The 15,340-nt window shown below is 43.6% G+C and overlaps 1 protein-coding gene across 1 annotated transcript in view; it reads right to left on the reverse strand.

The window, feature by feature from the left end:
• Positions 1 to 729: 729 nt before the first annotated feature.
• LOC145353996 (tumor necrosis factor receptor superfamily member 5-like) overlaps positions 730 to 15,340 on the reverse strand; it is a 77,365-nt gene continuing 62,754 nt past the window's right edge. The window contains exons 6-9 of the mRNA XM_080205063.1: positions 14,086 to 14,147; positions 12,780 to 12,878; positions 9,649 to 9,686; positions 730 to 8,970 (exon numbers count right to left, since the gene is read on the reverse strand). Of these exons, the coding sequence (XP_080061189.1) occupies positions 8,734 to 8,970; positions 9,649 to 9,686; positions 12,780 to 12,878; positions 14,086 to 14,147 (436 nt within the window). The 3' untranslated portion in view covers positions 730 to 8,733. The remainder of the gene's footprint in view (positions 8,971 to 9,648; positions 9,687 to 12,779; positions 12,879 to 14,085; positions 14,148 to 15,340) is intronic.

Raw genomic sequence — 15,340 nt, forward strand, 5'->3', positions numbered from 1 at the left:
ATGTGCTGGGAATGCATGTGCATCTCCCGGAGCTGAAGAACAGTTGCAGTCTAGACCACGCTGAAAACTAGTGGGCGGAGAGACAAGTTATTTGAATCTTTAGTTTAAATACATTTTGCATGTCATTATCAGGCCCAGCACGAGACCCTGCCGGAATAAAGGAGGGGGCGGGGGGGGGCAACCAGGCAGCAGGATGGGTGGTTACCTTGGCTGTGCCAGCCTGTGCCCCCAGCACTGCCCAAGGGGCAAAGTGCCCATGCCCAGGTGGCGCCTTGGCACTACCCACCAGGCATCAGGGAGTGCCAAGGGAATGGGGCTGAGGGGTGATCGGTCAGGGTGGGAGGTCCCATTGCCACTTTGCATAGGGATTAATCTGGGATGGAGGGAGGCCAGCGATTGGGGCGGGCTGAATATCGGGGCATCCCAAAGCGGGGATGGATGGAGGTGGAGAGAGGTCAACGCCGGCCCAGGAATTGCTGTGGAGGCTGCGATCGGGCCATAGCGGCCAGGGGTGGGGGGGTGGAGGGAACCACTGCTCATCCACAGGGTTCCAGAGCTGTCAGCCTCTGGCACGAATAGCCCTGGCCCACACACCCCACCCCCCCTCCAGTTTTTAATGATATTCACGACTGTGATCTCTACAGTGCACAGACATTCGGGTCTAAACTGAAACCAAAAGCAACACTGAGAAAACAGTTACGGCCTAGAACAGTTTTTCCACCAATTCAGCACTTTTGGGAGAATCGCCCCATGTATTTCTAATATAAATAAAAGTGTACCATAGCAAAGATGAAGGATAATTTTACAGCAATATACAGGCAACACTCTCACAATGAAATACAAATATGTTTTTGAATAGTCAAGTCTTAAATCCTCCAGGGGAAAACTCAACATAAAATCACTTCCCTGGCCATGACCTTGCATAACAACCTGTTGCTAACCTTCTCTGGGGTCAGATCTTTCTCCATTATGGTTCCAGGAGGACCTTCAACATCCTCTGAAGGTTGATGACAGCAAAAGAAATTGAAGGCATATTGAAATCAAGCTCTTACTTAACACATCCATAGAAAGTACACTTACATTTGAATTGAATAGCTGGAGCCTGGGCAGAAAAATAATCAACTGTTAAAAATTTAGGAGAAGCTATGAAGTATTTCTCTCATCGGTGCCTATCAAATCATTCTCAGAACAATCGAAGAATCTGCTTTTAGCAGCAGCATTTTGTAAGCATTATACTGTAAGTCCGAATTCTGTTGTTTAACGTATTTATATCTTCCTGTAGCCTAGACAGCTACAGTGGATATATCAGCTCTTCTGGGCCTAATGTTGTCAACGAATCTGGGCCAATATGCGTAAACATCCTGGTTGTTGTCCTTTAATAATGAGAAGGCAAAATGAAGCCAATAACAAGATATCTTGCTGCTTAAGGAGAAATGCTACATCAAAAAGAAATTTTTCATGTTGTCACAGACATTACTGCATTATAAAAACAAGACTGTTGTCAACAAAGCACAAATACCATTCTGCTGCTGAGGTGAAGCTAGTGTCCCTGGAGAGAAAGAAATTACATTATGTAGTACCTTAGGACTTCCCAATGTGCTTTAAGACCTTAGAATTTTTCATAGAATCCTCGTGGTACAGGAGGCCAATCAGCCCATCAAATCTGTACCAATCACAATCCCATCCCATTCCTGCAAATCCACATATTTACTCTGCTAATCCCCTGACTCTAGGGCCAATTTAGCATGGCCAATCAACCTAACCTGCACATCTTTGGAGTGTGGAAGGAAACCACAGCACCTAGAGAAGACCCAGACAGACACGGGGAGAAATTGCAAACTCTACACAGTCAACCAAGGCCAGAATTGAACCTTGGGACCCTGGCGCTGTGAAGCAGCAGTGCTAACCACTGAGCCACCGTTTCAAGTGTGTTACTGTTATAAGGAACTTGGCAACCAATTCACACAGCAAGCTCCCACAAACAGCTCTGTGATAATATCCAGATAATCTGTCTGTCTGACCCCCCTCGCTCTCACATGTAGGTTCTTTGGTTCACTGAAGGAAGAGGGCACTGGGACTAAAGAACTGGCCAGGAACACTGAAGAAGGCTGGGGTGGAATGTTGGTGGTAGGCAAGGGAGGAGAACGGAATGACAAGTGAAGATGTGACAGCAGCACCAGGCAAATGTCACAAAGTTTGAAATCACAAAGGAAAGTCAAAAGAAAAATGGAAGATAAACAACTGTGCTGAGGGATTTACTTTTTATTATTTTCATTTATTTGGGGCTTCTCACACCTTTGGGACAGCCCTTGTGCTTTACAATCATTTCAGCACTCGTGAACTGCAGTCACTGTTCTATGGATAATCACAGCAGATAGGTCATGCACAGGAAAATCCTACAAAGAGCAGTTGGGCTATATTTGGTTAATGTTTTGCGTCGAATGCCAATTCTGCAGAAGAATGATGTTCAATTTGAGACATTATGTTTTGTTTCTCTTTCCATAGATACTGCCAGACCTGCTGGGTTTTTCCAGTATTTTCTGTTTTTTTTCTCTGATTTCCAGTATTTTGCTTTTATTCTGAACTGCTTTTGGTGCTTGGTTGTGGGAGGAATTTTGAGTGACTATCACTCCTCTGGATAGTGCTATAGGGCATCTTAATCATCCAAACTGTTTAAGCTTTTATTTGAGACTCTAAGAATTCTATTAACAATGAGGTGTCAGCTTGGATTATATTTGCAAATCCACAGCTGGGTATCAGCCCTCAACCTTCTCACCTGGGTGATTTTTTTTCTATTCTTTCATGGGATATGGGCATCACTGGCTGGTCAGAATTTATTGCCCTTCTTTAATTGCCTTTGAGAAGGTGATGGTGAGCTATCTTCTTGAGCTGCAGTCCATGTGCTGTAGGTACACCCACAGTGCTATTAGGGAGGGATTTTGACTCAGTGACAATGAAGGAACAACAATATATTTTTAAGTCAGGATACTGTGTGATTTGGAGGGGAGCTTGCAGGAGGTGGTATCCCAGGTATCTGCTGTCCTTGTCCTTCTAAGTGGTAGAGGTCATGGGTTTGGAAGGTGCTGTCTAAGGAACCTTGGTGAGTTCTTGCAGTGCTGTAACTGTGCATCTGTAGCGGAGAGAATGGATGTTTAAGGTGGTGGATGGGATGCTGATCAAGCTGGCTGCTTGACATATGTTCAATTGAGCCACGGTAATGTTGCTGGGTGATTTGATTGGCTTAGTTTTTGCCTTCCTTTAATTGGTAGATTTTTTTCACACTAGTCAAACTTACAGATTTCTTTTTAAATGAGCAACAAATTAGAAGAGATCTGAGCCAATCATAAAGTATGACAGAGTGAGTCTGTGATAAGTAGCAATCAGTGAACACTTTACAGACTGACATTCCAGTCTGAGTCCTGACTGACCCAAACATTGGTCTGAAGAACTTTTAAGGAGTTATGCCCTATGGTCTTAAAGGGACAGGCATCTTCACCTCTGCAACAGAATTATTAGTTGTACATTACCAACATAATGCTCCTGTGGGTATTAAACAGCAGGAACTCAAATCAGTGCCACAGAAGATTTGCATACAGAAATACATGCTGAAACACACATACATCACACTCCAGGTGTCATTATATTGATACAATGGAAAATAGAGTTGGAAAAACAAACCAAGGAGAAGCCAGTTGAGCTGCAAGTTAACACCTACAAGCAGCAACAAGAATCTGAATTTCAGTATTGTCTTAAAGGGGCAGGCCAGGTTAGCAGCTAAATGTAATTCCCAGCCTTCAAAATGCTACTAGAAATCCACTAGTGTTATTCTGTACCCATTATTCTTACATCACTCAAAGCATTCAAACTCTCAATAAGAACATAAGTAGCAGGAATCGACATACTTTCCCTCTATTCAATAAAATTGTGCTAAAACCTTGACCTCAACTCCATTTCCACCACCAATTCCTCAATCCCTTCATTCCCTTACGTGCCCAAAAATCTATCCACTTCACTCCTGAACATATTCAATGACTGAGCTTCCACAGACCTCTGGGGTAGAGAATTTCAAAGATTCACAACTCTCTGAGCAAAGACATTTCTCCTCATCTCATCCCAAATGACTGATCTCTTATTCTGAGACTATAACCCCCTACTTCTAAATCCTCCAACCAGCCTCTGAGTACCTATCCTGTCAATCCCTAAGAATTTTATACACTTGCATGAGATCACATCTCATTCTTCTAAATTTCAGAGAACATAGGTCATACTACTCAATATCTTTTCAGAAAACAGCCCGCTCATCTCAGGGATCATTCGAAAAAACATTTTTGCACCCTCTTCTGAGGAAGTATGTTCTTTGAAATAAGGCCTAATGTACCATTTGCCTTCCTTGTTTCTTGTTTTATCTGCATATTAACTTTGTGTTTTACAAATCCCTTTGAACACCAAAAACTCATAGACTTTTATCTTTACAAGATATCTTGTTTTTTCATTCTTATTCCTATGCTTTCCCACATTGTACTCTATCTGCCAATCTTCTTGTCCAATTATGTAACTTATCTATTGTCTCACTGCTGCCTCTTTGCACCCCTTCACCATTTATATTTGCTCCAACCTACGCAATGCCACAAACACGGATACCTGACAGAGTGTAAAGAACCAATAAAGAATGTAGGTCTGATCCTCACACTTTCCAGAAGTTACACACGGCCATCTCAAAAGTAGCCCATTTATTCCTACTCTCTGTTTTCAATTGTTAGCCAATCCTTAATCCATACAGATCTTTTATTCCCCAATCCCATGAGCCTTAATCTTGTGCAACAAGCTCTTGTGTGGGACATTATCAAATGTCTCCTAAAGATCCAAATACTCTATAACCACTGGTTTCCCCTTATCTACCTTAATAATTTACACCCAATGGGGGGCTGGTTGGCTCATTTGGCTAAATGACTAACATATGGTATAATTTGGCACCACCAGCACAAGAGCACAGGCTTTAATTCTCCCATTTGGGCTGAGGTAGACCAGGTGCCTATGGAGACCCTCACTATTGAGGATGCTAGAGAAGAGAATTACACCCTCAAAAAATTCTAATAGATTTATTAAGCCCAATTATTCTTGCATACTGACTCTTCTTAGCATATTGTGATTTTCCAAGTACCCTGTTAACAAATCCTTTTGACTCTACTGCTTTCTGTAATATTAAGCCAACTGGCTTATAACTTCCTGTTTTCTCTCTCGTTCCTTTCTCAAACAATGAGGTTACAGCTGATAATTTACAATCCACAGGAATTGTTCTAAAATCTAAATAGTATCACTTTTCCACTCAAGCTTCTATTCCTCAAGGAAATATATATTCATTGAGAATTATGAACTACTTAAAATTTTGGCACTGCATCTTTCCATCTAATTTACCAATCTACCTCAGCCAACTTGTAACTCATTCCTTTGTAACTGGCTGTGTGCAAAGTTAAGACCCTAGTTATGGGCTTGATCACATCAACTCAATCTGAAACTTCTGTCAAATTATGATCACTCTTCCCTAAAGAATTCTTTACTATATAATTACAATCAACTCTATTTCATTACACAATACACAGATCTACAGGTTTGTTCCCGAGTTGGCTCCTCACCACATTTAGAAAATTGTTCCATGTGCATTCATCCCGAGTTTTTTTTTGCAATTTTGTTTGCCCAGCCTAGTTGAAGATTGAAGTTCCCCATGATTATTGTATTACCTTTGTATATGTTACTCTAATTTCCTGATTTATATGCTGTCCAACAATATGATTAAAATTCAGCAGTCTATGCAACTTCCTACAAGTGTTTTCTACTGACTCAACATCTACATTTTCCAGGGTAAATTCTTTTCTCCCTGTAGCCTTCGCCAATTCTTTATTATCAGAATTACCCCACTATTTTTTCTATTTTGCCTATTTTTTCTAAAAGTCAAATACCCTTATTTAATGTCTTCTAGAAATCCAAACACGTTGTCTCTACAAACTTCCCTGTATCTACCCTCCCACTTACTACCTCAAAAAAGTCAAACACATTTGTTACATACAATTTGCCAATGAGTACTGATCTTGGCCATCTATCAATCACGCCTCAGTAATGGCTACTGGATCAAACTCATTTATTTCTATTTGCGACATTAATTTATCCATCTTGTTAAAAATGCTTCAGGAAATCTAATATTGCACCTTTTATTATATTTCTCTGATGTGCTCTTAGTCACTAATGCTCCAATACTGTCATTAAACTCTTTGTCCCTTTCGGACATCATCATTTCTGACTTTACCCAAACTGCCACTTTATTTCATAGCCTTGACATTTCCTTTCAGACTTAAACATCTACCCGTGTCTGAAATCTCCTTCTCAATTATTAGCCTGAAGTCCTATCTGCCTGACTGGTTAATTGATTCACTAGGGTAGCAAATGAAGCCCAACCCAGCAGAACAGCTCCCTCTTTCTCTGTATCAGTGCCTTATCTATTGAAACCTTACCTCCCACACCGTTCTTTCAGCTATGCACTTAAACAACTTGACTGTTGCCTCTTTGCCCATTTATGTGTGGTTCAGGTTTGGAGATTTTGTACCCACGAGGTTCTATTTTTTAAACTGCACTCTAAACCCCTCAGCAGAGCCTTATTCCTTGTTCCATGGTCCCTCCATGGACCATGACAACTCCCCTCTCCTTCAGCAAGGAGTTATATCCTTAACCACGGCACCTAGCAGGCAACATCGTCTTTGAGACTCCCAGTCATGGTTACAGAGAGCAGCATCTATCCATCTGAATGTACTATTTGCTACCGTGATCACATTTCTATCTGCCAGCTTGACTGCCCTCCTGTACCATGGTGCCACCACCTATATGCCCACTTTCATTACTGTTTTTGTTCCTATCCACACTGGTAGCAACCACCTCATACATACTGGGCAATTGCAAAGACTGAGATCCCTCCACTACTGCACCTGCAGTCCTCACAGCTATTTGGCTTAAAGACACATCCTCCTGTCTCTGGTCACTGAACAATCTAAATCGCTCCATAATGGAAGAGCTGTGATTGCCTATCAGGTCAAAATGTCCAAGCAACTCACCACCACTCCATCCCCCTCCCCCCCAACCCCTGAGGCCCCTCAACGTCAGCCCGCTGAACTCCAGCTCAACAACACTGAGCCAAATCACCTGGTGCTGAAGACATGGCAGATGTGGTGGCCCAAGATCACACTACTTTTCACAAAGCCTGCAATCACATCTGCAAAATCATTATCTAGCCTACTGTTATATCATTAATGAAAGCTTATAGAAGTAATTCACTTAGTATATCTTCAGTTTTTTTTAAATGGCTTATTAATTTAAGAAAAAGTCTTGCGTTTACATTTTCACCTTTCGCAATCACAGGATCTCCCAAAGCAATTAACAGCCAATGGAGTTCATCTGACGTGTAGTCACTGTTGTAATGTAGGAAACGCAGCAGCCAATTTGAGCAATTTGTCCCACAAACAGCAATGAGATAGTGACCAGATAATCTGTTTTTGTGGCGTTGATAAATATTGCCCAGGACACAGCGGGGATAATTCCCGAGTTCTCATTTGAAACAGTGCCCTGGGATCTTTTATATCCACCTGTGTGAAAAACAAAAATCATCTTTTCCGTCCCACCAAATTTTCCCACTCTCATCAAATTCTCAACTATTCACACAGTTCACAGTACACTTTGTGAATGCATTCCTCCAGTGAGATAAAATACAACTGCATAATCGTGGCATTTAGTATCGATATCATCAGCTCAGAATCATCAACGTAAGAACATCCTGATTAAAAAAAAATGAAATTTCCAATAATGTGACAAAAGAAACAGGTTGTCGCCAAGAAATTATCACCAATCAAGTGGCGTCATGCTGCGTGTTATTTGGGTAGCTGTGGGCAAATAAGGTGTCAAGTCAATTTTACAAAGAAAAACTGACTTTTCTTTAGTTTGAATGGTTTTGTTGCCATCTGAAACTCAAGTCGGGGTTATGTTCTTGTCATCATTCTGATCCATTATTTTCTCACTCCCTCTCCCAAGGGAGCCAATTCCACCGGTGGCACTGTTCCTCTGGTGACTCAAAAGCATTGGCAGCCCCTCTCATGCCACTGCCATCCTTGGCAGCCTCTCTGTTGCTTCTGTGGGCTGAACATTGGCAGATCCTGCCATTCCTCAAGCAAGTGTCCATGTTTTGGGTATGAGCCAGGTAACAAGTGCTGGGAAGTCACTGCACTGTCCAAGTACCAACCTGTATCCACCCCCCACCTCCTTCCCCCCATACCAATGCCAGTTTCACTTCCAGAAGCGGGTCATTAGACATTGACTATGAAACTCTCAACCAAGCACCATCAGCAGTCTTCCGCATCAACCTCACCCAAATTCAGAAAAACATGGCAGTGCACTCATTGCCTGATTCACTAGTCATGCATTTCCAGGACAAGTACTTTAAAGAAAAGCAATAAATGCCCAATATCTAACCACTCTGTACAGTGGCGACTGATAACAGAAAAGGCAGCTTTTGGTGCATGGTGCCAGTGAGTAATGTTACTGATGAACTATGCTGTACAGAGTTCAAGGGTATTAAAAATATAGAAAGTAATGTACTGATCACACAATAAAACAGTTCTACAGTGTTCAGTATTGAAGAAAATTCCATAGGATTCCAAGGGAAGGACTTCATTTCAGCTACCTATTTTTCTCAGTTCAGGCATTCCCTTCCTGTATTCCATTAGCATCCTGTCCAGCAATGTGACAGACCCTCGGTGTACCATGGTGGTTTAGTCCCTCCTCCTCAGATGGATGGCTGTCTTTGCCTTCTTCCTGGATCCCAGTTTGAATGCTGTTGCTCTCTCCTTGCTCCGTCTCCGGGACCCCCACTAGCTGGGTTTCCTGGGCTACCCGCTCTGGGTCTTTCTCCTTCTGCCCTCTCCATTTGTTTATCTAATGATAAAAGACATTGTCCAAGTGAAGCAACTGATATGTTATTTAATAAGAGGCCACTCTCATCCTGTCTCCCGCTGCAGGTGGAATCTGCGAGCTTCATGAGGCAGGCAGATCCCACAACACCACTGGCAACAGGTCAAACAAACACAGAACTTTCTTTCCTCAGTGCATCGGCACTAAAGCTGCAATCACCACTGCATCCCTGACCGTGGTGTCTCTAATGCAGCACATGCTCAGCACAGGCTGGGAGTGCTAGAACCTTCCAATGGTTAGGAGAGCCAGACCAATCGTTGGAAAAGTTCCAGACAACTTGAAGTCGCTAGACCTGCCAATGTTTGGGAATGTCCTGACAGGTTGGGATCACTGGACCTGCCGATGGATGGGAATGTTCCAGCCAAGTCAGGATTGCTGAACCTGCCAATGGTTGGGTATATCCCAGTTAGGCTGGAATTCTGGGCCTTGCAATGTTTCAATGCCCTGGACAGGTTCAACAGACTGAGCGCACAAAACCTTCCGCAGTCAAACAGAAAGCTCCTGAGCCACTCACATGCATGGCTGCTCCAGCTCTGCTGTCTCCAGGGGCACCGAATGGTAAGCACGCTTACTGAGCAGGAAGGGGCACCATCTCACAGTTCACCATTACTGAGCACTACACAAATAACTAGATGTACTGACCTGTCTTTGAAGTAAGTTCCAAGCTGGGTCCAAATAACCTGCAGAGAAAGACATGCCTGTTAGTAGAATATGAACATCCTCACTGACTCACTTGAATTCATTTCCTGCTCAACTTTGTCAAGATTTTAAACGTTTTCAGATTCCTTTCTCTTGTTCTGAATTCTGCTATCACAGAGGAAAGTGGCTCATCTTCACACCACCACCATGCACCCACTTCCCCACCCCACACCCCCTCACCACCACCAACTGTCTTTTGATCAAATATTCCTTAAACTCTGGATCCCTGGACAAAAAGGACAAAGTCTCTCACTACAACTCATCCCAGATAATGTCCTGAGGTATCCACACTGAATTTTCTTTCACAAGATAGGTATATTCTTTCTGGGACGAGGCTAGCCAAAGTAAACTAAACAGAATAGTGTGTGTGAGGGATGAACAGTAATCTGTCTGATTGGAGGAGGAGTGCGCACTCACTTTTATAATCACGAAAAGTCTTGTACCTTTTAAGAATTCATTTATGGATTGTGGCTTTGACTGGCTAGGCCAATATTTATTGCCCCTCCCTAGTTGCCTTTCAAAAGATGGTGGTGACCGGCCTCCTTGAACTGAAGTTGTTAGGGAGAGAATTTCAGGATTTTGAGTTAGTGACAGTGAAGGAACAGTGATATATTTTCAAGTTAGTGTGGTGAGTAACTTGGAGGGGGACTTCCAGCTTGTGGTGTTCCCATGTATCTGCTGCCCTTGTCCTTCTAGATGGTAGCGGTCGTGGATTTGGAAGGTGCTGCTTAAGGAGCCTTGGTGAGTTCCTGCAGTGCATCTTGTACATGGTACACACAGCTAATGCTGTTCATCTGTGGTGGAGGGAGTGAATGTTTGCGGAAGAGGTAGCAAGTGGGCCACTTTATTCTGGATGGTGTCAAACTTCTTGAGCATTGTTGGAGCTGTACACATCCAGGCAATTGGAGAGTATTGCATCACACTCCTGACTTGTGCCTTGTAGATGGTGGACAGGCTTTGGGGAGTTAGGTGGTGAGTTATTCTCCACAGGATTCCTAGCCTTTGATCTGCTGTGGTAGCCACAGTGTTTATATGACTAGTTCAGTTTCTGGCCAATGATAACCTCCAGGATGTTAATCATGGGGGATTTCAATGTCAGTCTTAGCTTTTGCACTGGTGTGTTAGGCTGCTCCATCTTTAAGCGTGGAGATATTAGTGGAGCGTCCTCTTTCAATGAGATGTTAATTGTATACCACCATTCATGGTTGGATATGGCAGGACTGCAGAGCTTAGGTCTAATCTGTTAGTTGTGGAATTACTTTGGCTATTACTTGCTGCTTATGTTGTTTTGCATACAAATGCTCCTGTTGTAGCTTCAGCAGGTTGACAGCTCATTTTTAGGTATGCCTGGTGTTGCTCCTGGCATGCCCTCTTTATTGAGCAAAGTTTGGCCCCTGACTTGGTGGTAATGGTAGAGTGGGGGATATACTGAGCCAGGAGGTTGCAGATTGTGGTTGAGTACAATTCTATTACTGCTGATGGCCCACAGCATGTCACGGCTGTACAATCTTGAATTGCTAGTTCTATTCGAAATTTATCCTCTTTAGCACGGTGGTAGTACCACACAGCATGATGGAGGGTATCCTCAATGTGAAGATGTGACTGTGTCACCACAGGGACAATGCAATGATCACTCCTACCAATACTATCATGGACATATGCATCTGCGGCAGCAGGTTGGTAAAGATGAGGTCAAGTATGTTTTTGCCTCCTGTTGGTTCCCTCACCATCTGCAGCAGTCCCATTTTTAAAATTCATTTGTGGGACATGGGCATCGCTGGCTATTCAGCATTTATTGCCCATCCCCAGTTGCCCTTGGAGGGCAGTCGAAAGTCAACCACATTGCTGTAGTCTAACACCTATGTCCTTTAGACCTGACCAGCTCAATCTGTGGTGGTATTATTGAGCCACTCCTGGTGATAGACATTGCAGTGCCCCCTCACCACCCTCAGTGCTTCCTCCAAATGGTGTTCAAAATAGTGAGTGCTGAGTCATCAGCTAAAGGGGGACAGTTTGTGGTGATTAACCAGAGGTTTCCTTGTCCATGTTTGACCTGGTACCATGAGACTTCATGGATTCCAAAGTAGTGAAGACATGTATCCATTAAGTCCATTTTGATCACCCTATCTAGTTCTGAACTACTTTTCATTATCTTGTGTACTATGTTACAAATCCCATTGTCCAACAAACAGCCAAGTCTTGCCCCTTCTGTAACTTTGCCATTCCTGTGAAGTACTTTGGACTATTTTAACACAAGTTGTTGTCGCTGATGTGCGGAATTGAAAGATCTGACATATTTGGGGCAGAGCACGTTAATCTAAAGTTTCTAATGAGATAGAAATAGATCTAATATAAATTGTATCCAGTTTCCATCGAGAGGCATAAATTCTGTCTTTAGTTTCACATAATATCGTGGGAGTAGTTTTAACATAGAGGCTGCTTTTACTTTTCACAATCAAGCAAGGTCATATTTTTATGATTAACGTTTGGTCCAATTTGAGAATCAACAATGTTAGTTGGAGTAAAGGACTTTCCCTGTATAGAGCTGGGGCACGGGAATCTGAGGTGCCACAGCAACATGACTGGTGAGAGTTCGTAATTATAATGTGACATGTTTATATTGGCAATTTCCATTCTGAATAGGAACATAGGAATTTATGATGGTAAAAGTTGTCACAAAAGTGGAATCACAAACAACAGCACCACAAAGTAAGGATGTGCAGACGGGAAGTACAACAAGCCTAAGTATCTTAGGTTATATTAACCAGGATCAGTCTTTGAGACTCACTCATCATGGAAATTGACAGGTTTGTAATAACGGAGATTCACATTGTGACACAATGAATAATGTGGACAGGCTTTGAGTTTAAAGCAGATTTTGATGTTTGTTTTACTCTTTTTAGTTTACTGGTTTACCCTTCAGTAATTTCCAGATTTCTAAATTCAAGTGCCCGGTCCAAAAAATAGTAAAGCTAGCTAATTGGCAGCTAAAACTAAACCACATTCCAGTCCTCTTTAAACATCTAGGTCAGCCAGCTACATTGTGAAACATCACAACAGACACAGTAACTTACCCTGCCTGCTGCAGATCAACAAAACTATAAAAATGACAAGAAGCACAGCCAAACAGGTAACTGCAGCTTTGTAAGATTCATTGTTCTGCACTGGGACACCTGAAACAAAAGGTAAATGTTTATTAGTCCGATCCCAAACTGGATGTAGTTAAGTCCTCACTATAATTAGCTTCACTTTAAGTTATTTCACAATAACATGGATTTTTTTTTATTAATATTGCCATTTCTGATATTAAGTCATTTGCACTCTATCCTGCCACGTTCCCCCACTGCCCCTGCGCAGAGCCTACCACTATGTTCTGATGCTGGAGCCATCATCACCATAGTAACCAGAGACCCAAGCTCTGTAGAGACGGTGAGTTTCATGATCCTGAGAGCAGGAGGGCAGCACAGTGATGGGAAGCAATTGGCCACTGAACTGAGTAATCTGAGTGGGAATGAGCAATCTCTGCCTTCTTCAATGGCTCCCCTCAACCCCTACTTCTTCAACAGGGGTGAATAGGGGTGTGGTCCCTGCAAACTGTGCAGAAAGGAATCCAGACTCTAAAGGGAGAGACACAGTGGGAAAGGACAAAGAAAGAAAGAGAGAAAGTGTGGGAAAGGGCAGAGAGAGAGAGGGAAAGGGGACAGAGAGAGAGAGAGAGAGTGGGAAAGAGAAAGTGTTTAGAAAAGGACACAGAGAGTGGGAAAGGGGAGAGAGAGAATGAGGAAGGAAAGAGAATGGAAAAGGGGGAGACAAGCACACAGAATAGGAAAGGAAAGCAAGCAAAGACTCGAGCTGAGTTTTACAAGTGCTGTGGGTGAGACACAGAAGCTGTGTCATTCAGAGCTACCCATCCTGACAGGGGAGCTCCATTTCCTGGTCTCTGCAGTCAGGAATTTGCTCCCTTTCTCAACAACAATTAGTATTTTAAATCTGGGAGACATAACGGTGGCACAGTGGTTAGCACTGCTGCTTCACAACTCCAGGGACTTGGGTTTGATTCCCTGCTTGGGGTCACTGTCTGTGTGGAATTTGCACATTCTCCTCGTGTCTGCATGGGTTTCCTCCGGGTGCTCCAGTTTCCTCCCACAGTCCAAAGACGTGCAGGTTAGGTTGATTGACCATGCTAAAATTGCCCCTTAGCGACCTGAGATGCATAGGTTAGAAGGAATAGCAGATGAACATGTTAGGGTATGGGGTAGGACCTGGATGGGATTCTGGCTGGTGCAGACTCAATGGGTCAAATGGCCTCTTTCTGCACTGTAGGGTTTCTATAATAACATCATTCACAATAACAAACTCCATACGGTGTTGTGTACTCACCACATATGACATCACTCTCTGTGGTCCCGTGTTCAGTTTCTATCAATCCAAGCATTGCACAGCTGAAAAGAAACAAATGGCCCTTAGAACCAAAGGAGACTGTCCTCCTCCCCCCCACCCACCCCCCGCGCCCCCCCACTGGTCACAGATAGTTCAGCAAGGAGCAGAATCAATCCCTGCTCTGTACTATCACTCATTTCTAAGTTTAAGTTTTTAAATTTATTTATTAGTGTCACAAGTCGGCTTATATTAACACAGCAATGAAGTTACTGTGAAAATCCCCCAGGCATCACGCTCCAGCACTTGTTCAGTTCCACTGAGGGAGTATTTAGCATAGCCAATGCATGTAACCAGCACATCTTTCAGACTTTGGGAGGAATCCAGAGCACCTGGAGGAAACCCACAGACTCGGGAAGAACTGCTGACTCCGCTCAAACCGGAGCACCTGGAGGAAACCCACACCGACTCGGGAAGAACTGCTGACTCCGCTCAAACCGGAGCACCTGGAGGAAACCCACACAGACTCGGGAAGAACTGCTGACTCCGCTCAAACCGGAGCACCTGGAGGAAACCCACACAGACTCGGGAAGAACTGCTGACTCCGCTCAAACCGGAGCACCTGGAGGAAACCCACACAGACTCGGGAAGAACTGCTGACTCCGCACAAACAGGGACCCGAGCCGGAAATCGAACCTGGGTCCCTGGAGCTGTGAGGCAGCAGTGCTAACATTGTGCCTCCATTCTTTATTTAAAATGGAGGTTTGCAGCTGCACTAACTGAGGGCGGGGAGCATAAAGCCAGATTTCCTGCTCCTAGTCACTAGCCAGGAGTGTGCAGGTGTGAACATCTGCAAAGGACAGGATTGCACTCAGCTCCATTCTCCTCTCCCCATCATCCTCAGTACATCATTCTCTAGGTGCCAGCCACCTGAGTACCCATTCTTCAGGTGAAGGCCGAAATGGTGAGTGTCGGCCATCTGTACCAGCCGGGGGAGAATCACAGCCAGAAACAATCTTATTTTCTCGCCCCAACATCTGCACATTCGCACTGAGAGCAGGCCCCTCATTAGCAACTGGGGGCAGGGAGCCTCGGATCAGCAGCCCAGCAAATGGAGGTCAGCTGAGGTCAGCTAACTCAGCACAATCATTGGATCAAGCTCATGAATGTCATGGCCTCGAAACGTTAGCTCATTTCTCTCCTTACAGATGTTGTCAGATCTGCTGAGATTTTCCAGCATTTTCTCTTTTGGTTTCAG

This window comes from Carcharhinus amblyrhynchos, chromosome 16 (genome assembly GCF_965287045.1).
Source record: "Carcharhinus amblyrhynchos chromosome 16, sCarAmb.v2.hapA, whole genome shotgun sequence".
NCBI lineage: Eukaryota > Metazoa > Chordata > Chondrichthyes > Carcharhiniformes > Carcharhinidae > Carcharhinus > Carcharhinus amblyrhynchos.